This window comes from Xiphophorus maculatus, chromosome 18, assembly GCF_002775205.1.
Source record: "Xiphophorus maculatus strain JP 163 A chromosome 18, X_maculatus-5.0-male, whole genome shotgun sequence".
Lineage (NCBI taxonomy): Eukaryota > Metazoa > Chordata > Actinopteri > Cyprinodontiformes > Poeciliidae > Xiphophorus > Xiphophorus maculatus.
In genome coordinates, this window is record NC_036460.1 from 25,454,405 (window position 1) to 25,477,587 (window position 23,183).

At 40.2% G+C, this 23,183-nt stretch overlaps 4 protein-coding genes across 4 annotated transcripts; 3 read left to right on the forward strand and 1 right to left on the reverse strand.

Moving 5' to 3' along the window:
• Positions 1 to 98: 98 nt before the first annotated feature.
• LOC102223034 (extracellular calcium-sensing receptor-like) lies at positions 99 to 4,536 on the reverse strand. Its single transcript, XM_014469467.2, has 8 exons — positions 4,314 to 4,536; positions 3,156 to 3,450; positions 2,789 to 3,078; positions 2,371 to 2,666; positions 1,729 to 1,934; positions 1,381 to 1,602; positions 1,157 to 1,280; positions 99 to 1,082 (listed from the first exon to the last, which is right to left on the reverse strand). The coding sequence occupies exons 1-8, from the start codon at positions 4,418 to 4,420 to the stop codon at positions 184 to 186; spliced, it is 2,439 nt and encodes an 812-aa protein (XP_014324953.2). The 5' UTR covers positions 4,421 to 4,536; the 3' UTR covers positions 99 to 183.
• A 2,467-nt stretch (positions 4,537 to 7,003) lies between these two features.
• LOC102223292 (extracellular calcium-sensing receptor-like) lies at positions 7,004 to 10,652 on the forward strand. The gene is made up of 9 exons (XM_005800957.2): positions 7,004 to 7,197; positions 7,276 to 7,570; positions 7,681 to 7,767; positions 7,920 to 8,189; positions 8,272 to 8,472; positions 8,565 to 8,840; positions 9,059 to 9,286; positions 9,382 to 9,505; positions 9,742 to 10,652. The coding sequence occupies exons 1-9, from the start codon at positions 7,004 to 7,006 to the stop codon at positions 10,650 to 10,652; spliced, it is 2,586 nt and encodes an 861-aa protein (XP_005801014.2).
• A 645-nt stretch (positions 10,653 to 11,297) lies between these two features.
• LOC111612048 (extracellular calcium-sensing receptor-like) lies at positions 11,298 to 16,610 on the forward strand. Its single transcript, XM_023351864.1, has 9 exons — positions 11,298 to 11,539; positions 11,624 to 11,918; positions 12,033 to 12,119; positions 12,215 to 12,484; positions 12,911 to 13,111; positions 13,212 to 13,487; positions 13,908 to 14,135; positions 14,213 to 14,336; positions 15,697 to 16,610. Exons 1-9 carry the CDS (start codon positions 11,298 to 11,300, stop codon positions 16,608 to 16,610), a joined length of 2,637 nt encoding a protein of 878 aa, XP_023207632.1.
• A 1,624-nt stretch (positions 16,611 to 18,234) lies between these two features.
• On the forward strand, positions 18,235 to 22,870 carry LOC111612049 (extracellular calcium-sensing receptor-like). The gene is made up of 9 exons (XM_023351865.1): positions 18,235 to 18,359; positions 18,557 to 18,851; positions 18,965 to 19,051; positions 19,147 to 19,416; positions 19,871 to 20,071; positions 20,142 to 20,417; positions 20,843 to 21,070; positions 21,148 to 21,271; positions 21,957 to 22,870. Exons 1-9 carry the CDS (start codon positions 18,250 to 18,252, stop codon positions 22,868 to 22,870), a joined length of 2,505 nt encoding a protein of 834 aa, XP_023207633.1. The 5' UTR covers positions 18,235 to 18,249.
• The last annotated feature ends 313 nt before the right edge of the window (positions 22,871 to 23,183 follow it).

Sequence of the window (23,183 nt, forward strand, 5' to 3'; positions counted from 1 at the left end):
AAGTTTTATTTGTTATTTAGATAGATTTCATGGTAATTTCCCAAAATGTCACAAGTAGACTAAAGTAGGAAAAACATACGTACAAGTAGAACGACTATGCATTAAAATTTAACATTGCAAAATAAACTAATACAAAGAAATCCCATCATTTTATAACATTTTCTAGTTATTGACAGTACCCATTCAATTTTTGTTCATTAAATATTTCTTGGTGTTTTTTTCTGGCTGAAACAAAATGATGAAACACTTTGGAGCAAATATACACAGTATGAGTCCAAAACTGGAGGCCAGAATAGCAAAGATCTCCACAGCCACAGTAAATTTTCCAGGAGAGCTGACATAAGCTGGGATGAAGGTGATCCAGACTGCACAGAATATCAACATGCTGAAGGTTATCATCTTGGCTTCGTTGAAATTATCAGGTAGTTTCCGAGCTAGAACAGCTAACACAAAGCAAAACACAGCCAGCAGGCCGATGTAGCCGAGCACAGCCCAGAAACCAACAGCAGAGCCTAACGCACATTCCAGGATGATCTTCTCCTTGTAGGTGGTCAGATTTTTCACTGGGAAGGGAGGACTCACAACCAACCAAATGATACATATTAAAACTTGAATAAATGTAAAAGACACTACAGTCATTCTTTGTTGTACAGGTCCAAACCATTTCATGACATTACTACCAGGAAGTGTAGCTTTAAAGGCCATTAGAACCACTATAGTTTTCCCAAGAACACAGGAGATACAGAGAACAAATGTGATGCCAAACGCTGTGTGCCGCAGCATGCAGGACCACTCAGAGGGGGCTCCAATGAAAGTTAATGAACATAAGAAACACAGAGTCAGAGAGAAGAGCAGCAGGAAGCTCAGCTCTGAGTTGTTGGCTCTGACAATTGGAGTTGTTCTGTGATGGAAGAAAATCACTGTTGTAATGATGGCCAGACAGGCTCCACTGATGGAGAATATTTCTAGAATGATTCCCAATACTTCATCAAAAGAGAGGAACTCCACAGCTTTTGGGAAACAGGCAGTATTGTCTGAATTAGGCCAGAATTCACTAGGGCATGGAATGCAATCTGGAGCATCTATGAATAAAATCAGAGTTTTTAGAACAAATGAATATCAAGATGTTTGTAAACATTAAAACATTAGATTCTACCTGTCATATTACTGATCTCTCCTTCAGGACATGGTATACAGTCATAGCAGCAGATTGGTTTTCCTTTCTGCAACACTTTACGAGTTCCTGGAGGACAACTCTCTGAGCAAACTGACACTGGAACCTTCCAGACAAGGAGAAACAAATAACTGATGTTAGAATGGGAATATGACTCAAATCACTCCTTCCACAAAGTTTTCATCTATTTTTCTTTGACCCATTACTTGCACTCTTCCTTCCACCCAGGTTAAATTCTTGTAAATGTGAAACTCCTGGCCTTTAGGCAGTGATGCATCATAGTATCCCACAGTTATCAGCTCATTGACTCCACTCTCAGTCTTCTGCCAGTTGACCAGCTCATAAAAGGCTAGAGGATCTCCTTTAGCATCAAACGATACATGATAGCCATTCTGGGAAAACTTGACGTTCTTTAATTCAGTGAAAATCTGTGATTCACAAAAAGAATCGAGAGAAAAATGAATCTATGATAACTGACAACGATGTTTGTGCCTGACCATATCAAAAGCTTTCAAATGAAATATTAGTGGGATTCGGTTTTAATTTAAACTGACCTGTTTGGGCTCCAGTCTAATGTGTTTGTCACACTGAGCGGTTGACTTTTTTTCCTGACACACTGCACTGTGAACAGCGTGTGCTATGGCATAAACAGCTTTGTACACCATGTTGGTGATTCTGTACTTGGACGTTTCAGTATAGAGATTATTTAGAGAGTTTAGGTCTTCAGTTCCTTCGCAAAGTTTGCCCCTTACTGTTGCACCTAAAAATGCAGCCAAAAGTAGTTATTGTGAAAGAAATTTCTAATTTTCTTGTGTTTGATGTTTTTGCACGACATACCACACAAGTTAATATGACTCTAAACTAAGTAAGAACTGGGAATATTCTTTGTTTCCATGTACACAATCAAAATTATAAAATTATAGTGTACATACAATAGGACAACAATTGGTAATTGATAGTACTAAAACTTTTCGTAGTCTTCAGTTCTTGGTAAAGTTTGGATTCCTTAATAAAAAATCTAAAAGGCTAATGGGCAAACAAGATAAGGGCATTGAATATTAACTCAAATCATGATTAAATTTATTGCAGATTGTTTGTTAAAGTGTTTGTTTAGATAAGTACATAAATATTACATGTTTTGGTTTCTGATGCAACCAAACATGTTTATATATTGATAATGATGGTTAAATTCTCACTTGTTGTCAAGCTGCAGTTGAATGCATCCTCCCAGAATTCAGTAAGAACTGGAGAGGCAGACACTTCAGAGGGAGAGAGATCCAGGAGGAAATCTCTCAGGCCCGGGATGACAGACTGCTGAATGGCAACTCCAATGGCTCCCGCACAGAAACTGAATCTCATCAAGAGTGGATCTGTTACCCAAGACTCACTCCCGATCCACTGACGAGGTGGAGGAGGATTTCGGGCCAGCTCCTCTAAGAGAAATTTCATATCGCCAGCAGCTACAAATGCGACAACAACCACCGCTGTTGACCTGAAGGGAGAAAAAATATATTTCACAATATCATATTTCACCGCATAACTTTTTTTTACTATCTGTAAAAAGAGTCAACATTCTAACAAAACATACAACAAGTGCTAAAAAAATGCTGAGACCTGCGGATGGCATCAGCTACTCCTTGAATCTTGCTGGTTGGATCGGTCCGATAGAAAGACTCAGTGTACTCCACACAGATCCCCTCTCTGAGTGCTACTTCTAGAAAAGAGGCCATGCCATTGTTACCATAATCCGAATCCGAGTGGACGGCTCCTATCCAAGTCCAGCCAAAGTGTTTCACCAGCTTAGCCAGCGCATCGGCTTGAAACTGATCACTGGGGATTGTCCTGAAAAATGTTGGGTACTGATCTTTATCCGACAGGCAGGCACAAGTGGCAAAGTGGCTCACCTATCACAAGGAAAGCCAGTGTTAACCCTTTTTAAGCATTTGAGCTAAAGTCGCTACGTTTAGTAAAGTCTACTTACCAGAGGTATGTTGAAGGGCCCCAAAATACGAGAAATACTAATGGATGGGGTGGAACCAGACTCACCAACAACAGCCATTACTACACCAGACGAAGAACAATTATGGCCTGTCTCAAACACAGCATCTTGCCCATTTGACAGGTGAAATGCTGCATGCATGGCCATGGGCACGGAGGCGCACGAATCGTGGATCTGATAACCGAGTTTGACTCCTGGCAGCAGTTCTGTGCTGTTGTTAATCTCCTCGATTGCAAAGATCATTGTGCGAGAGAAGCGCAGTTCTCGACTGTTGATGCTGAACAGAGACATTTCAGACATTTATATTACATTTACAACATGTCATTGTTGAATCTAACATAGAATCAATGTTTACCAGCAGTTGAATATCTACCCTTTGTAGATGTAGAACATCTACAAAGGGTAGATATTCTACATATCAGGCATAAGGAGTTGATAGATAGATAGATAGATAGATAGATAGATAGATAGATAGATAGATAGATAGATAGATAGATAGATAGATAGATAGATAGATAGATAGATAGATAGATAGATAGATAGATAGATAGATAGATAGATAGATAGATAGATAGATAGATAGATAGATAGATAGATAGATAGATAGATAGATAGATAGATAGATAGATAGATAGATAGATAGATAGATAGATAGATAGATAGATAGATAGATAGATCTTTATTGTCATTGTCACAAGAACAACGAAGTTTAAAAAGTGCCATCAGTCAGTGCATATGCTTAAAAACAAAAAATAACTGTCTCACAATTCACACACAATGTAAGAATTAACAAATAACTGGAAAAAAAAAACAAATAAATAAGAACAGCCACATTCTGTTTGTTCTGTTTGAACAAATACAATTGCTAGTTATCTGCATAACAGATTAAACCTCTAAAGTTAAAATAAATTGGGTAATCATATAAAGACATGGTAGTTTCATACTATGGGCAAATAAGTTACTAAACTTCAAATTCTTATAACTAATAATTAGAACAACTAATAAAAAACATCCATCCCATATTCTAGACAAGATAACAACTTTGCAACAATAAACAGCATTGTTCTAAACACATATTTGTTCTGACACAGATTACCATTCCCTTCCCTCTTTTCCCCACCGCTTCTCATTGTCACTAACCCCCTTGCACAGCTAGGCGGTTCAGGCACAGTGGTGTAGTTGTGAGTCCTCGTGAGCTCCTTGTAGTGAATTGAGAAAGCTCCTCCAACGACGAAGTCCCCGTTCATTGTGAATGCAGGCAGATGATTTGAACCCTGCAGGCTACATTTTATGGGTGAAGCCAGGGTTCTGACCCGATCTGATCCACCCTCAGACAGACCCAGAGCCAGTCTGAGGCTCACGAGCAACAATGAGATCTCCATCCGTGTCCAAGTGTGGGTGTGAGTTTGTTGAGACAGTTTTTATAGCTCCCTTATGAAATATCGTCATACTTCAGAGAGAAGACGCCATCACCCAGTGGCCTTTGACTTCTCTTCCATTTTAGATCTGACTGGGGCCTGGCCAACAACTTCTTTACACATTTGTTCTTTAATTTGATACAGTAATACCATGCTCACATTATTTTGTTAAAAATCATTCATATTAGATTACATAATATTGATTATTTTCAAACTGTGAATTCATACATGACAAACAGCGAAGTCGAAATAAAAAGTTACAGGTGAATATCCAATGTGAATATGACCAAAAAACACAGATTACATTACAATTATGGTTAAAGAATCTAATGAAAAAGTCTTTAATCAACAGAGCATTGTATGCTGATTTTATTTATTTATGTATGGCTTTTGCAAGTCTAAATATGTAATGCAATAAGTTTCTACCTGGTTGAAAGTACTTAATGTGTTATTAAAGTCAGTCAAGTATGTAGACATCTGTTCAAAGTTTAACTCCAATGCTGCCATCTAGTGGACATTAGTAATATGTTAAAAATCTAGATGAACATAAAGCCATCTTTCAGCAAGAAATACCCATTTAAATTTCACATTTTATCACTAGAAATGTTACTGTTCTGTGGTTTTACTGCAAGGACACAATTGAAAATGTCAGTTCCATGTTGATTGCTTTGTGGTGGATGTCTTTTCAGCTATGGATAATTCATATTGCCAACAAAATCACTTATTCAGAATATCTCTGTGTACGCCATGAATAAAAAAAACAGAACAAACAATTCTGAAAATTTGTAATTCAGATAAATTTACCAAGTTTGGGTACCACTTGATAGTAATAGCCAAATATATCAGTCTCAGGTATTGTTTACCCATGTCTGCCTGATAAGGCCTAGGTATTAAAATAACAACAGATGGAAGGTTAAGTCCACCATTGGTGTTCTTCAAGCAGCAAGAAACTATACATGGAAAAAACACAAACAACTACACTTCAATATTCAAAATTTATTGACAAAATGAAATTAACCTCACAGTTAAATTTAATTTGAATAAATGAAAAGAAAGTACCATTTCACTAACTAATTATACTACTATTTAAGGCAGTGATCTAATTTAGTATTTTGGGATTCCAATCCTAAAACTGCTTAAATTGGACACAAGGAAGCGTTTTGCTATTCTAAACAGTCTCTTTTAAGTCTGCATGTGGAGTTATGTTGCATTAGTTGTCCTCAGAACTGGAAAATGTTGACTTCCCAGTCAGAAAAATCAACAGTCACAGCCTGCAAATTTGGATATTCATTTGGGAAACTGGGAGAAACTCTGACTACCCCCAGTTAAGACTTGCAAGGTCAACTTTCTCTTTCGACATGGCTGCTTCTTGCATAAACAGTGGTAAGCTCTGGTAGAAGCATTTTTATTTTACAAGACACACTTGTAAGCATTCATCTAAATTCAATGCTGTACGTAACACCACGCAGGCTGCACAGTGGCACAGTTGGTAGCACTGTTGCTTTGCAGTAAGAAGGTCCTGGGTTCAAATCCCGGCCCGGGGTCTTTCTTCATGGAGATAACGGATGTATGTAACACCTTCAGCTATACACTGAACAAATTAAAAGTGGTGTTTGCTTACGGAAAGTAAAACCTAAAACTATGTTTGCAAGAGGTATTGCAAATAATGTTTATGGTTGTCGTCATGTTGAAATTCCGACTTAACTAGGTTGGGTTTGATGTCAAACCCAGCTCAGAGTTCCAAGGTAACTAGAACACAGAATTAGTTAGGACACCTTAGATTAATGGCTATTGGTTTAAAAATTCCTGACATATGCACAGTATCATCGCTTGGATTTATAGAAAATGCCTTTTGTAACAAATATAGTCGAACGCCAGGAATGGTTACTAACTAAGGGAGTAGGTAAACATTTTTTATTAGTTTGATCATCTGTGTTTGAAAACCTTATTTAATCAAACATAAACTGGACTGTGGCCAATTAGAGAGAAGGGCATATCATAAAGCACCACATACATTTTGTCAATCAAGGTCAACAAACATCTGAAAACAACAACAAAAAAAAGGAAATTTTCAATAATATTGTAATTTATTGAATGTGGCAGTATGTTTCACGTTATGTGGAGCTGAGTTTTCTTATTATTATTCATACCAACATTAATCTGTATATTGAGTTTTAAGAAAGGAACTAAAAGTAAGCACTTGCTCAACAAAAGTCAATAACTTAAATCTCAATGTATTGGAAGATTCAGTGAGATCTCTTCTGGCCCTCCTCCTCTTATGATGAAAGCCATCAAGGGAGAGGACGATCCACATAAAATGTGTGTTCAAGGAAGTAAAAAGCACTGGTCTAAGGAGAATATGTAATCATGGAGGCGCTTCTGAAGTCATTAATGCCCTTGTTTGTCATATTGATGTTGTTCTTCGACATTGATTATTCACAAGCTTCATCCATTTTACCATCTTGCACATTAAGAAGACGGTTTCATCTTAATGGCATGCACAAATCCGGTGACGTGATTCTGGGTGGACTGTTTGAGGTTCACTACACTTCTGTGTTCCCCGAGCTAACGTTCACCTCAGAGCCAAGTGAGCACATCTGCCAAGGGTAAGCTTCACTCTCACTGTGGCTTGTTCACACACTGTGTTTCCTTCTTGTGTTTTCATGTAGCATTCTATATGTAAGCTTTGACCCTCCAGGGTTCAGACATGCCATGACCATGGCATTTGCCATTGAGGAAATTAACAAAAACCCAACTCTGCTCCCCAATGTGACTTTGGGATACAGCCTTTATGACAACTGTGCCACACTGGTAATTGGATTCAGTGCTGCATTGTCACTGGCCAGTGGTCAAGAGGAACAGTTTCTTCCTCAGGAGAAATGTTCAGGAGGTCCTCCAGTCCTCGGCATAGTCGGCGATTCTTTTTCAACGTTTTCCATCGCCACGTCTGATGTGATAGGCTTATTCAGACTTCCCATCGTAAGTTTTCTTTCTGAACTTCTGCTTCGCTAATAATGTATATTACATGTACCACATCTTTGTTTGGGGTTATGTAAATAATAAAAATGTAACTTCCTTGTTTCTTTTAGGTGAGCTACTTTGCCACGTGTTCTTGCCTAAGTGATCGCCAGAGGTTTCCGTCCTTTTTTAGGACAATCCCGAGTGATACTTTTCAGGTGTGACTGATTTATAAATGAGATGTCACACAGGCGAAATTACATTAATTAATAGTACATAGATTCAGAAGAATAGGCATGATCATTGTAATACAACTGTGATTTTATGAGAACAGGAAAGCAATGGTATCTCACGCAGTGTGTCCACTTAGGTGCATGCAATGCTTCAGATTTTAAAACGCTTTGGCTGGATGTGGGCTGGTCTGCTGGTCAGTGACGATGACTATGGGCTCCATGTTGCCCAGTCCTTCCAGTCGGAGCTGACTCAATCTGGACTGGGTTGTCTTGCATACACTGAGATTTTACCGTGGGGCGAAAACCCATCTGAGCTACGGAGAATCGTGGAAGGAATGAAAAAATCCACAGCTCGTGTGGTTATCGTGTTTGCCCATCAGATCAATATGATTCAGCTGATGGAAGAGGTATCCCTCCTTCTTATGTGTTAATTACTTATTGTTTTAGAGGCCAAATACTTTGCATAATTGCATCTTCCCTGCTAAAAAGGTTATGAAGCAGAACGTGACTGGGCTCCAGTGGATGGCGAGTGAAGCCTGGGCATCAGCGGCTGTGCTCCAAACCCCCCGTCTCATGCCGTACCTGGGTGGCACGCTGGGCATTGCAATCCGTCGAGGAGACATTTTAGGACTTAGAGATTTCCTCCTGAGCACACAGCCTGGGAATAGCAGCAACAATCAGAACACTATGGTGAGATTCAACTTTGACCTATAATTGCACTGGTATACATTGTTGTCTTTCTTTTGTCAAGCAGTTTTTTTTCTTTTTATGAAACTTTCCAGATACGGCAGTTCTGGGAACACACATTTCAGTGTAGATTTGCTCCCCCTCCAGCAGACTGGCTAGAAGCTGGGGGAGCATTATGCTCTGGTGAAGAAGATTTGGAGAGTGCGCAGACTGAGTTTCTGGATGTTTCTAACCTCAGGCCTGAATATAACATTTACAAGGCCGTGTATGCTCTGGCACATGCCCTCGATGAGATGCTGCAGTGTCAGGCAGGGAGAGGCCCTTTCAGCGGGCACAGCTGTGCCTCTCTGCAAAAACTGGAGGCTTGGCAGGTAGGGCATCAGTTTTCACTAAGCCATTAGTATTTTCATCAGATCGTGTCGTATTAGGATTTATACTCAACCTGAATACCAGATAGTTTTAATTTTACTGAAAGTGTTCTATCGTCGAACATTTGTTAGCTTGTGAGCGGTGATATCAGAATTTAGAAACGACAGACAAAAACAAAGCTTGACTCCTTGTCACAGTATTGATCTCTTCACATTTCCAGCTAATGTATTACTTGGAAAAAGTCAACTTTACCATTCCCTTTGGGGATCATGTGTCATTTGATGAGAACGGTGATGCTCTGCCGATATACGACATCATGAACTGGCTGTGGCTCCCTGACGGTGGAGTTCAAGTACTGAATGTGGGCGTTGTCAAGAAGACAGCTTCTGGTGATGAAGAACTCATTCTTAATGAAGAAAAAATCTTCTGGAACTTCAACAATAATCAGGTTGCCTTCATTGATTTTATTTGAAGTGCTGCTTATAAGTGAGCTAGAAGAAATCTGATTATATGTTTGTTTTTTTTTTGCACGTGTGTCTGCAGCCTCCTCGGTCGGTGTGCAGTGAGACCTGTAATCCTGGGACTCGCATGGCGAGGAAGAAGGGGCAACCTGTGTGCTGTTTTGATTGTGTTCCTTGTTCTGAAGGAAAGATCAGCAACAAAACAAGTTGGTAGCATGGTTACAATTACATTTATATGAGTGAATGATCCCTTTATAGCTGACATGAACACGTTGAGAGAATAGAAAGAAAACTGACAAGAAGTTTATGTCACTTGAGGTTCCTAAAACGTTTCCTATTTAACCTAAACGCCAACTCCTCAAATTGTGGTATGTTAATGAATCAAAAGTGGCATCTTAAATTATGACTAACTGTAAAATCTGTTTTGCTTTTTTGTTCTCAGACTCTGTGGAGTGCTTCAGCTGTCCAGAGGATTTCTGGTCAAGCCCCCGCCGTGATCACTGCATTCTTAAGACAACAGAGTTCCTCTCTTACCACGAACCTCTGGGTGTCTGCTTGACTACAGCTTCGTTGCTGGGAACATGCATCTGCACTGCGGTTTTAGGGATCTTCACCTATCACCGCAGCACTCCCATGGTACGCGCAAACAATTCAGAGCTGAGCTTTCTGATTTTGGTGTCACTCAAGCTGTGCTTCCTGTGTTCGCTGCTGTTCATCGGACGACCAAAACTGTGGACATGCCAGCTGAGACACGTGGCGTTTGGGGTCAGCTTTGTACTTTGTGTGTCCTGCATCCTGGTTAAAACCATGGTGGTTCTGGCTGTGTTCAAAGCCTCCAAGCCAGGAGGTGGCACCTATCTAAAGTGGTTTGGTGCTGTGCAGCAAAGAGGAACGGTTTTTGCGCTCACATGTGTTCAAGCAGCAATTTGCACGGTGTGGATTGTGACCGCCTCACCGGCACCTCATAAAAACACTCAGTACCACAATGACAAGATCGTTTATGAGTGTGTTGTTGGGTCCACGGTTGGTTTTGCAGTGTTATTGGGGTATGTTGGCTTACTGGCAATCATCAGTTTCCTGTTAGCATTTCTGGGAAGGAATCTACCCGACAACTTTAACGAGGCCAAACTCATCACGTTCAGCATGCTGATCTTCTGTGCCGTGTGGGTGGCCTTTGTTCCTGCTTATATCAACTCTCCAGGCAAATACGCAGATGCAGTGGAGGTGTTCGCCATCCTGGCCTCCAGTTTTGGCCTTTTGATGGCGCTGTTTGGACCTAAATGTTATGTAATCTTGCTGAGACCAGAAAGAAACACCAAGAAAGCTATCATGAGTCGAGGAACTGCAAAATGATAAGATTATTAGTTTAATACTTATTTTTCTCAAAGTCAACCACTCAAAAGAAGCACCAGAAATATAGTAGAAGCAAAATTATGATAGCATCTGTGTAGGTTGTACATTTTGTCTTGATAATTTAATATCTGTGGGGGTATTCATGAAGTAATTAAATATCGTCTATGTTTTGACACATTTTGCAATAATTTGCAGTTATTTTCCAGTTAGTTAAGTTCCCCTCTCTCCAATTTCAAAGGCTTCACAGGCACATAAATGTAAATAGATGGTGACATTTTCTAACAACAATAAAGAAAGCCATCACCGGTAATGGCAAATAATGTGTGTTACATGTGTAGTGTGGAAGCTGCAAATAATTAATTAATAAACTATTTTAAATTGACTGTTTCTTATGCTAAAAACACTCCAACTTTGCATTTCCAAATGCCAGACACAAATGTTGCAATTAATATTTTGCTGGTTTATTACTCTCTTAAATAAAGAATGAATAAGAAAGCATAACATCCCCATAGGCCACCCATGAGGCCACAACAATGCTCTGATGGGTGGCGTGAATAATTACACAGAGAAAGGAACAGGCTGCTGTAGTCCTCTATATAAAATTAGCTACGAGTCTCGCAGGCTGGCTGGTGTGGAAGAGCAGTTATGGTGGCTTTATTTGTTAGATATTTCCTCATGAACTTCTATCAGTTCATGATTTATTCCTCCCTATTCTTGCCGGAGTCTTCCTTTCTTTCCTCGTCCTGTAAGCTGCTGAGAACGTTTTACCTCAATGGTCTGCACAAGCCTGGCGACGTGATCCTGGGCGGGCTGTTCGAGGTCCACTACAGCTCCGTCTTTCCTGAGCAGACCTTCACCTCAGCGCCACATCCGCCCAGCTGCCACGGGTGAGTATCCTGACAACACACACACATTGCTACAATATCAGTTTTGATGACAAGCTTCTTCTTATTCTTTTTCTTTTTTTTTAGGTTTGAAACTCTAGGGTTCAGACATGCCATGACTATGGCTTTTGCCGTTGAGGAGATAAACAAGAACCCCAATCTGCTGCCAAACCTGACCCTGGGATACAGCCTTTATGATAACTGTGCCACTCTTAGCATTGGGTTCAGTGCTGCCTTGGCAATGGCCAGCGGGCAGGAGGAGCAATCTTCGATTCAAGAGAGCTGTTCAGGGACCCCTCCAGTTGTGGGAATTGTTGGTGATCCTTTTTCCACGTTTTCTATAGCTGCCTCAGACGTTTTAGGTTTGTACAGGCTGCCTATGGTAAGTTTGCCCCTTAAAAAACCCACCAGTCTATTTCAGTCAGTTGCAAGAATTACCAAGCTTTTTCACAAAATAAGCAAAATGTGAACTTTTTGTACATATTTTTTCTTATAGGTGAGTTATTTTGCCACGTGTTCTTGCCTAAGCGATCGCCAGCGTTTTCCATCTTTCTTCAGAACAATCCCAAGTGACGCTTTCCAGGTGAATTCCAAATTTATTCATGAATGTTAAAGGTATTTCTGGAATTAGGCCTCACAATGAACACTGCGTCTGCACTTTCGCTCCGTCTTCATCAGGTCCGTGCCATGATTCAGATTCTGAAGCACTTTGGCTGGACCTGGGCGGGCCTCCTGGTCAGTGACGACGACTATGGCCTTCATGTTTCCAGATCATTCCAAACTGACCTGACTCGATCAGGCGGCGGCTGTCTGGCGTACACGGAGGTTTTACCGTGGGGAGACAATCCGAGGGAATATAAAAGGGTCGTTGATGTTATGGCAAAGTCCACGGCACGCGTAGTGATTGTGTTTGCACATCAGATGCACATGATCCAACTCATGGAACAGGTTGGAGGAAATAGATTTGTCAGAGTCATAACCCATATCAAAAAGTTTTGTTTTTTTTGTTTGTTGTTGTTTTTTACAAAAACTGTCTTGCATTTGATTCTGTGAAATTTTATATCAAATTACAAAGTGACAAGATTTACAAACCTGATTTATGTATTTGATTTTGGCTTAAAAGAAACAAACTGCTTTTTAGTTTTAAGTAAAAACTTAGAAATTAAGTGGGGTAATGTAATCCTTCATTAATATAGAGTTTATTAATAGTATGCAATAACTACAAAGTTGCATTTTTTAAAAATGAAACAGAGAGGAAAACTTTTTATATGAACCAAACAATTCTAACGATCGATACAAAAAGTGCACAGAATAGACTTTATTTTTTGGTTTGTTTTTCAAAATTGTAAAAAAAATATATATATTGAGACTCAGGTGGTGAAGCAGAATGTGACAGGGCTGCAGTGGGTTGCCAGCGAGGCCTGGACGTTACTGGAAGGCCTCCAGATCTCTGCTTTCACGCCGTTTCTTGGTGGAACTCTGGGGATCGCTGTCCGTCGCGGAGAAATACCAGGACTCAGAGACTTCCTGCTGAGAATTCATTCTGACCAGCACAACATCTCAGAAAATAGCATGGTGAGAGCTTCACTAAGTCAGACAGTGTGCAACAAAAGTGGGTTAAAATTATTCACGCCGGTGGACAATTTTTTAAACCAAATCTACTCCTTCGTTTCAGGTGAAGCTGTTTTGGGAGCACACGTTTCAGTGCAAGTTTCCGCTGCCTGCAGCAGGTTTGGCAGAAGACGCTGGAGCTCAATGCACCGGACAAGAAGACCTGAACAGTGTGACTACTGACCTGCTGAATGTGTCAGAACTCAGGCCTGAGTATAATATTTACAAAGCTGTGTACACGCTGGCACACGCTCTTCATGACATGCTGAGCTGCATCCCAGGGCGAGGGCCTTTCAGAGGGAACAGATGTGCCTCTTTGCAAACATTAGAGCTCTGGCAGGTACACAGTCAGTTTAAAATGTACCACTAATATCAATATTTATCATTTCTCTGCCTTAAAATACAAATACTACGACTACTAACAAAAAATTCTAACGGTGCCACATCTTTCAAATCGTTAACTTCAGATATGGGTGACATTTCTGCAATGGGCCCATTTTAATTTGTATACCTTTCAATGTGCCATCTTGTGGCCTATATGAAAAAAAAAATTACATCCTGATTTTTTCAACATTTAAAATGTTAACATCATCCCAAGATAACATATAAGCAAATGTTTAATTTAAGATGTACCAAAAAAAAAGAACATTTTTGAAAGAAAAAAAATGTTTGGTTGTCTGAGTTGTGTTTTGGTGATAATTATTAATGGAAGTAACAATATTTGTTTATCAATTTCATATGTTTCTGTTTGTGTTTGCAGCTAATGCACTACCTGGAACGGGTCAACTTCACCACAGCGTTTGGTGACCAAGTCATGTTCGATGAAAACGGCGACGCATTACCAATATACGATATAATGAACTGGATTTGGCTGCCCGACGGAACAATTAAAGTTCAGAGTGTCGGGGAGGTTCAGAGGTCTGCGTCCAAAGAGGAAGAACTCACAATTGATGAAGTCAAAATCTTCTGGAACTTTGAATCTAAAAAAGTAGGAATTTTGGCCTTGTTTAAACATAGAGTCGGATGCTTACATTGAGTGAAATTTAAATACTTCATGTTTCTCAGCCGCCCAGGTCTGTGTGCAGTGACAGCTGCCCCCCTGGAATGCATATGGTGAGGAGGAAAGGAGAACCTCTCTGCTGTTTTTATTGTGTCCCGTGCTCTGAAGGAAAGGTCAGCAACAAAACTGGTTGGTGTCATTTTCATAGTTTGTTGTTTAGTGGCGCTTAAAAACTTTGATGAATTCATGACTTTGTGCTGCTAGTGACTAAACCGAATTGTTTGGGATTGTTCTTCCTAGCATCTAGTCTGCTTTGATTTCTCTTCCTTCTTGATCTTTTGGTTTAATAAAGCTGAAAATTATTTATTCAAGCTTTTGGCAGGTTAAATGCCACACAATAGTCCCTCTTTGGTAACAAAAACTGTGCTTCCATTGACCATATCATTTTTTCGAAAATAAATTTGCTTAATGGAAATACAATTTTAAAAAAATGACTTGTTTTTCGATAAAAAATCTTTTGGCGCTAGGATGATTTGGTTGTTTGGCCGAGTCAAAATTGTTTTATTCCTCAAAACTATAATGGAAATCAAATCACATGAGTCACATGGTCGGTAGCCGGATGCTGCCTCTGACACAAACCACAAAGAAGTAGACGGCAGGAAGTAGTTTTAAGATCATAGCGAGGCATGTTTTTTAAATAACTTAGCTCATAAACAAGCTTATTTTAGTTTCTCCCTTGGTGTTTAATGGAAACACCACAATTGTGAAATTGTGTTTATTCCACATCAGCTGAATACTGACAACATTTTGTGCACATTTGTAATGGAAACGCAGCTAAAATTAATCAGTTGTAGTTTCTGTTTCCATCCATTTTCTGTACATCCTTGTCCCTAATGGGGTCAGGAGGTGCTGGTGTCTATCTCCAGCTAACATTCCGGGCGAGAGGCGGGGTGATCCTGGATGGACAGGTCGCCAGTCTGTCGCAGGGCAACATGGAGACAGACAGGACAAACAACCATGCATGCAGACTCACAACTAGGGAGAATTTAGAGAGACCAATTAACCTGACAGTCATGTTTTTGGACTGTGGGAGGAAGCCAGAGAACCCGGAGAGAACCCACACATGCACAGGGAGAACATGCAAACTCCGTGCAGAAAGACCCCGGGAATCGAACCCAGGACCTTCTTGCTGCAAGGCAACAGCTCTACCAACTGCAGCCCTAGTTTCTGCTTTCAACTATGATTTAGAGTTCCTGCAGTGCCTCCTCTGAACAGCAGAGGTCACTGTTGATAAAGTGCTACCTCCACAGATCAGAAGAAGAAAGCACTTTTTATATATATATATATAAACATGAATATAAAACCTTCAAACTCACCTGTCCAAAACACACAGCAGCAAACATATTCTGCAACTAGTTTTTAAAAGTCTTGCTACACCCCATTATTTCCCAGCAATATTCAGTTGTGCTAAAGCTCCCCACTCTAATTGAACCAATACGCTTGTGCTAAATAGATGTGAATTTTATTCTTTTCTCCCCTCTTTTGTCAGACTCCTTGGAGTGCTTTAATTGTCCTGAGGATTTCTGGTCCAGCCCCCAACGAGATCACTGCATTCCTAAGAAAACTGAGTTCCTCTCCTATCAGGAACCTCTGGGTATCTGTTTGACAGTGACCTCGTTGCTGGGAATGTCAATCTGCGCAGTCGTTCTGGGGATCTTCACCTATCATCGCGCCACACCCATTGTACGAGCCAACAATTCAGAGCTGAGCTTCCTGCTCCTGGTGTCGCTCAAGCTGTGCTTCCTGTGTTCTCTGCTGTTCATCGGACGACCCAGACTGTGGACATGCCAGCTGAGACACGCAGTATTTGGGATCAGCTTTGTGCTTTGTGTGTCCTGCATCCTGGTGAGAACCATGGTGGTTCTGGCTGTGTTCAAAGCCTCCAAACCAGGAGGTGGCACCTATCTAAAGTGGTTCGGTGCTGTGCAGCAAAGAGGAACGGTTTTTGCTCTCACTTGCATTCAGGTAGCAATTTGCACCGCATGGATTGTCACCGCGTCACCGGCACCTCATAAAAACACTCAGTACCACAATGACAAGATCGTCTACGAGTGTGTCGTTGGGTCCATGATTGGTTTCAGCGCATTACTGGGTTATATCAGTGTACTCGCGATCCTTAGCTTTGTGCTAGCATTTTTGGCACGAAATCTTCCAGACAACTTTAACGAGGCCAAACTCATCACGTTCAGCATGCTGATCTTCTGTGCCGTGTGGGTGGCCTTTGTTCCTGCTTATATCAACTCTCCGGGCAAATACGCAGATGCAGTGGAGGTGTTCGCCATCCTGGCCTCCAGTTTTGGCCTTTTGGTGGCGCTGTTTGGACCTAAATGTTACATAATTCTGCTAAGACCAGAAAGAAACACAAAGAAAGCCATCATGGGTCATAGAACTACAAAATGTTAAATAGCAGCTTATGTACAATTTATGTTATCGCTGCAGCCTGTTAACAAAGACAGTGGAATTATTCATCTCTAACTCATTCACTGAAACTTAAAAACATTTGTCAATAGCATTGTTTGGTGTGGTATGTACAAATATTTACTGTACTAATATATGAAAAATTGTGAGAGAAAAATAAACACTGTGCCTTTTTGACCAAGATTTAGATGTATTTTTCTTTAAAGCTCATTTTAACCCTTTCATGCATAGTGGTCACTACAGTGGACAACTATCTAAAAGCCATTTTCTTGTGCTTCCTGTGGATTTTTATGTTATAAATGCACACAGACCACTGAAGTGGACATTAATGCATCATAAAATATACCATCAACTACTGGCCATCAGCTGCAAATGCAAGAAATAATTTTTGTTAAATACAATATGGCCGACCAACAAAAAAGCATGAGAACCGACCCGGTCCCTCCTTCTACTGTAGACGACTCTTGCAAGTAAAAAAAATATTGTGACATCAGATAACCCCTAAGGAACAATACTACTGATGTATTTTTCAAATAACAACTTTGTATTTGGACAGAATTACAATTGATCACATAAAAATAAAAAAATATATATTTTTACAAAAAAAATTTCCTACCTTTTTATGCCTTAAGAAAAAAAATTTAAAAAATGGAAAAAAAATTCTGACACAAAGGATCATAATTCATGCATGAAAGGGTTAAGATACTTAGAGTACAAACTCATCCACTTTTAGATATTTGCACAATATATCAGCTCAGAGAAACATTTTGTTTGTTCAGTACAACTAATTTATATGTTCCTTTGTGTCTATCAAACATTTTTCCCCAAATTGTTTGTTCAATCCCTGAATATTGTGAGCTAAATCCTGATTGGGAGTGTTTTTAATCTGGTACTTATAAGATGCCACTTTCTCAATGTCAGTTCAGTTCAGTGGGTGTTAGTTCACCCAAATCTCTCAAGTAAAAAAACTGACAAAAAAAAAAAAATCATGGTACTCTTTGATCTAAAATTAAAAAGAAACATATGTGATCATTTGAAAACCTACTCAATGGTCATGATAAACAATCTAACAGTTTTTTCAAGTTTTGTGCAAAAATAGGTCTTGTTTGCCTCATCCATGGTAAATAAAAATAAAAAACTAAATAAATTTGTGCTGCATCGTGGCACTCACAGTCTCATTGTGTTCTTCATTTTACATTTAGTTGAATCTTGGAGACAGTCTAAACAGGTTATTTAGTTCAGGAGTGAAATATTGATTTTCTGACTACCTTCCTACACTTTCAGCTGAATTTAGCAGAATTGTTCTTAATACATTCAAAAGAGAAAAATCCCAAAAAGGTTTGCACATCAGTTATTGTGATATTTTTAGTGAAAGTAAAAATTAATTCACACTCGTGGTGTTTAGTCCATAGCATTTCTGAATAGAGGAGCGCGTGGGTGATGATGTAATGTTGCACATAAGTTCATGCACTCTTGAACGAACAATATAAACATGTGCTAAAGGAGGAGGAGAGTTATGGAGGCTTTACTTTACACACGTTTCCTCTTGACTCTCAGTTTCGTGTCTGTGGCCTCATCCACTGACTCGCCTTGCAGTTTGCGGAGACGTTTCCGCCTCAATGAAATGCACGAGCCGGGTGATGTGGTGCTGGGTGGGCTGTTTGAGGTACACTACACTTCTCTTTTCCCCAACATCACATACACCTCCGAGCCAGAGCAACCGAGGTGTGAAGGGTAAGTACATCATGGATGAATTTAATTCCTCTGTGTAAATTAAATTGTCTGTTCAGACTTTATAGAAATCGACGTAAGTTACATTTTACATGTGGACGCCTGTGACACATGTAAAATTAATTCCTACATCGTCAATATGATATGTGGCAATTTTTCGCTTTTTTACTTTGGACATTTATTGTAACATTTTGTTTCAGTTTTGACATTCTAGGTTTTAGAGATGCCATGACTATGGCTTTTGTGGTTGAGGAGATAAACAAGAACACCAATCTGCTGCCAAACCTGACCCTGGGATACAGCCTTTATGATAACTGTGCCACTCTTAGCATTGGGTTCAGCGCTGCCTTGGCAATGGCCAGCGGGCAGGAGGAGCGGTTTTCGATTCAAGAGAGCTGTTCAGGGACCCCTCCAGTTGTGGGAATTGTTGGTGATCCTTTTTCCACGTTTTCTATAGCTGCCTCAGACGTTTTAGGTTTGTACAGGCTGCCTATGGTAAGTTTGCCCCTTAAAAAACCCACCAGTCTATTTCAGTCAGTTGCAAGAATTACCAAGCTTTTTCACAAAATAAGCAAAATGTGAACTTTTGTACACATTTTTTCTTATAGGTGAGTTATTTTGCCACGTGTTCTTGCCTAAGCGATCGCCAGCGTTTTCCATCTTTCTTCAGAACAATCCCAAGTGACGCTTTCCAGGTGAATTTCAAATTTATTCATGAATGTTAAAGGTATTTCTGGAATTAGGCCTCACAATGAACACTGCGTCTGCACTTTCGCTCCGTCTTCATCAGGTCCGTGCCATGATTCAGATTCTGAAGCACTTTGGCTGGACCTGGGCGGGCCTCCTGGTCAGTGACGACGACTATGGCCTTCATGTTTCCAGATCATTCCAAACTGACCTGACTCGATCAGGCGGCGGCTGTCTGGCGTACACGGAGGTTTTACCGTGGGGAGACAATCCGAGGGAATATAAAAGGGTCGTTGATGTTATGGCAAAGTCCACGGCACGCGTAGTGATTGTGTTTGCACATAAGATGCACATGATCCAACTCATGGAACAGGTTGGAGGAAATAGATTTGTCAGAGTCATAACCCATATCAAAAAGTTTTGTTTTTTTTGTTTGTTTGTTGTTGTTTTTTACAAAACCTGTCTTGCATTTGATTCTGTGAAATTTTATATCAAATTACAAAGTGACAAGATTTACAAACCTGATTTATGTATTTGATTTTGGCTTAAAAGAAACAAACTTTTAAGCCAAAATAAAAAAGTTCTTTGGTACTAAGTAAAAACTTAGAAATTAAGTGGGGTAATGTAATCCTTCATTAATATAGAGTTTATTAATAGTATGCAATAACTACAAAGTTGCATTATTTTTAAAAATGAGACAGAGAGGAAAACTTTTTATATGAACCAAACAATTCTAACGATCGATACAAAAAGTGCACAGAATTGACTTTATTTTCTTGTTTGTTTTTCAAAATTGTAAAAGAAAATATAAATTTTGTGAGACTCAGGTGGTGAAGCAGAATGTGACAGGGCTGCAGTGGGTTGCCAGCGAGGCCTGGACGTTACTGGAAGGCCTCCAGATCTCTGCTTTCACGCCGTTTCTTGGTGGAACTCTGGGGATCGCTGTCCGTCGCGGAGAAATACCAGGACTCAGAGACTTCCTGCTGAGAATTCATCCTGACCAGCACAACATCTCTGAAAATAGCATGGTGAGAGCTTCACTAAGTCACACTGTGTGCAAAAAAAATGGGTTGAATTTATTCTACGCCTTCGTTTCAGGTGAAGCTGTTTTGGGAGCACACGTTTCAGTGCAAGTTTCCGCTGCCTGCAGCAGGTTTGGCAGAAGACGCTGGAGCTCAATGCACCGGACAAGAAGACCTGAACAGTGTGACTACTGACCTGCTGAATGTGTCAGAACTCAGGCTTGAGTATAATATTTACAAAGCTGTGTACACGCTGGCACACGCTCTTCATGACATGCTGAGCTGCATCCCAGGGCGAGGGCCTTTCAGAGGGAACAGATGTGCCTCTTTGCAAACATTAGAGCTCTGGCAGGTACACAGTCAGTTTAAAATGTACCACTAATATCAATATTTATCATTTCTCTGCCTTAAAATACAAATACTACGACTACTAACAAAAAATTCTAACGGTGCCACATCTTTCAAATCGTTAACTTCAGATATGGGTGACATTTCTGCAATGGGCCCATTTTAATTTGTATACCTTTCAATGTGCCATCTTGTGGCCTATATATCAAAAAAAAATTACATCGTGATTTTTTCAACATTTAAAATGTTAACATCATCCCAAGATAACATGTAAGCAAATGTTTAATTTAAGATGTAACAAAAAAAAAGAACATTTTTGAAAGAAAAAAAATGTTTGTTTGGTTGTCTGAGTTGTGTTTTGGTGATAATTATTAATGGAAGTAACAATGTTTGCTTATCAATTTCATATGTTTCTGTTTGTGTTTGCAGCTAATGCACTACCTGGAACGGGTCAACTTCACCACACCGTTTGGTGACCAAGTCATGTTCGATGAAAACGGCGACGCATTACCAATATACGATATAATGAACTGGATTTGGCTGCCCGACGGAACAATTAAAGTTCAGAGTGTTGGGGAGGTTCAGAGGTCTGCGTCCAAAGAGGAAGAACTCACAATTGATGAAGTCAAAATCTTCTGGAACTTTGAATCTAAAAAAGTAGGAATTTTGGCCTTGTTTAAACATAGAGTCGGATGCTCACATTGAGTGAAATTTAAATACTTCATGTTTCTCAGCCGCCCAGGTCTGTGTGCAGTGACAGCTGCCCCCCTGGAATGCATATGGTGAGGAGGAAAGGAGAACCTCTCTGCTGTTTTTATTGTGTCCCGTGCTCTGAAGGAAAGGTCAGCAACAAAACTGGTTGGTGTCATTTTCATAGTTTGTTGTTTAGTGGAAACACCACAATTGTGAAATTGTGTTTATTCAACATCAGCTGAATGCTAACATTTTGTGAACATTTGTAATGGAAACGCAGCTAAAATTAATCAGATGTAGTTTCTGTTTCCATCCATTTTCTGTACATCCTTGTCCCTAATGGGGTCAGGAGGTGCTGGTGTCTATCTCCAGCTAACATTCCGGGCGAGAGGCGGGGTTCACCCTGGATGGACAGGTCGCCAGTCTGTCGCAGTACACAGAGACAGACAAGACAAACAACCATGCATGCACACTCACACCTAGGGAGAATTTAGAGAGACCTATTAACCTGACAGTCATGTTTTTGGACTGTGGGAGGAAGCTGGAGTACCCACACATGCACAGGGAGAACATGCAAACTCCGTGCATGTTTTCATCACTCCAAGATTCAACTAAATCTTGGAGTTTATATAATAAACTCCGTATATTTTATATAAATATAAAACCTTCAAACTCACCTGTCCAAAACACACAGCAGCGAACATATTCTGCAACTAGTTTTTAAAAGTCTTGCTACACCCCATTATTTCCCAGCAATATTCAGTTGTGCTAAAGCTCCCCACTCTAACTGAACCAATACGCTTGTGCTAAATAGATGTGAATTTTATTCTTTTCTCCCCTCTTTTGTCAGACTCTTTGGAGTGCTTTAATTGTCCTGAGGATTTCTGGTCCAGCCCCCAACGAGATCACTGCATTCCTAAGAAAACTGAGTTCCTCTCCTATCAGGAACCTCTGGGTATCTGTTTGACAGTAACCTCGTTGCTGGGAATGTCAATCTGCGCAGTCGTTCTGGGGATCTTCACCTATCATCGCGCCACACCCATTGTACGAGCCAACAATTCAGAGCTGAGCTTCCTGCTCCTGGTGTCGCTCAAGCTGTGCTTCCTGTGTTCTCTGCTGTTCATCGGACGACCCAGACTGTGGACATGCCAGCTGAGACACGCTGTATTTGGGATCAGCTTTGTGCTTTGTGTGTCCTGCATCCTGGTGAGAACCATGGTGGTTCTGGCTGTGTTCAAAGCCTCCAAACCAGGAGGTGGCACCTATCTAAAGTGGTTCGGTGCTGTGCAGCAAAGAGGAACGGTTTTTGCTCTCACTTGCATTCAGGTAGCAATTTGCACCGCATGGATTGTCACCGCGTCACCGGCACCTCATAAAAACACTCAGTACCACAATGACAAGATCGTCTATGAGTGTGTCGTTGGGTCCATAATTGGTTTCAGCGCATTACTGGGTTATATCAGTGTACTCGCCATCCTTAGCTTTGTGCTAGCATTTTTGGCACGAAATCTTCCAGACAACTTTAACGAGGCCAAACTCATCACGTTCAGCATGCTGATCTTCTGTGCCGTGTGGGTGGCCTTTGTTCCTGCTTATATCAACTCTCCGGGCAAATACGCAGATGCAGTGGAGGTGTTCGCCATCCTGGCCTCCAGTTTTGGCCTTTTGGTGGCGCTGTTTGGACCTAAATGTTACATAACTCTATTCAGACCAGAAAGAAACACAAAGAAAGCCATCATGGGTCATAGAACTACAAAATATTAAAGAACAGCTTATGTACAATTTATGTTATCGCTGCAGCCTGTTAACAAAGACAGTGGAATTATTCATCTCTAACTCATTCACTGAAACTTAAAAACATTTGTCAATAGCATTGTTTGGTGTGGTATGTACAAATATTTACTGTACTAATATATGAAAAATTGTGAGAGAAAAATAAACACTGTGCCTTTTTTGACCAAGATTTAGATTTATTTTTCTTTAAAGCGCGTTAAGATACTTAGAGTACAAACTCATCCACTTTTAGATATTTGCACAATATATCAGCTCAGAGAAACGTTTTGTTTGTTCAGTACAA

What these genes read in the sequence shown, in the direction of transcription:
- LOC111612048 (XM_023351864.1), top strand. Translation starts at nt 11,298, where the DNA reads ATGGTGGCTTTATTTGTTAGATATTTCCTCATGAACTTCTATCAGTTC. An exon ending in GTTTGTACAGGCTGCCTATG is followed by an intron (nt 11,919 to 12,032) that starts GTAAGTTTGCCC and finishes TTTTTCTTATAG; the next exon opens with GTGAGTTATTTTGCCACGTG. An exon ending in GGAACTTTGAATCTAAAAAA is followed by an intron (nt 14,136 to 14,212) that starts GTAGGAATTTTG and finishes CATGTTTCTCAG; the next exon opens with CCGCCCAGGTCTGTGTGCAG.
- LOC102223292 (XM_005800957.2), top strand. Translation starts at nt 7,004, where the DNA reads ATGTTGTTCTTCGACATTGATTATTCACAAGCTTCATCCATTTTACCA. An exon ending in GCAACAATCAGAACACTATG is followed by an intron (nt 8,473 to 8,564) that starts GTGAGATTCAAC and finishes GAAACTTTCCAG; the next exon opens with ATACGGCAGTTCTGGGAACA. An exon ending in GGAACTTCAACAATAATCAG is followed by an intron (nt 9,287 to 9,381) that starts GTTGCCTTCATT and finishes GTGTGTCTGCAG; the next exon opens with CCTCCTCGGTCGGTGTGCAG.
- LOC102223034 (XM_014469467.2), bottom strand. Translation starts at nt 4,420, where the DNA reads ATGAACGGGGACTTCGTCGTTGGAGGAGCTTTCTCAATTCACTACAAG. An exon ending in GGCCCTTCAACATACCTCTG is followed by an intron (nt 3,079 to 3,155) that starts GTAAGTAGACTT and finishes TCCTTGTGATAG; the next exon opens with GTGAGCCACTTTGCCACTTG. An exon ending in GTAGCTGATGCCATCCGCAG is followed by an intron (nt 2,667 to 2,788) that starts GTCTCAGCATTT and finishes TTCTCCCTTCAG; the next exon opens with GTCAACAGCGGTGGTTGTTG.
- LOC111612049 (XM_023351865.1), top strand. Translation starts at nt 18,250, where the DNA reads ATGCACGAGCCGGGTGATGTGGTGCTGGGTGGGCTGTTTGAGGTACAC. An exon ending in GTTTGTACAGGCTGCCTATG is followed by an intron (nt 18,852 to 18,964) that starts GTAAGTTTGCCC and finishes TTTTTCTTATAG; the next exon opens with GTGAGTTATTTTGCCACGTG. An exon ending in AAAGGTCAGCAACAAAACTG is followed by an intron (nt 21,272 to 21,956) that starts GTTGGTGTCATT and finishes CTCTTTTGTCAG; the next exon opens with ACTCTTTGGAGTGCTTTAAT.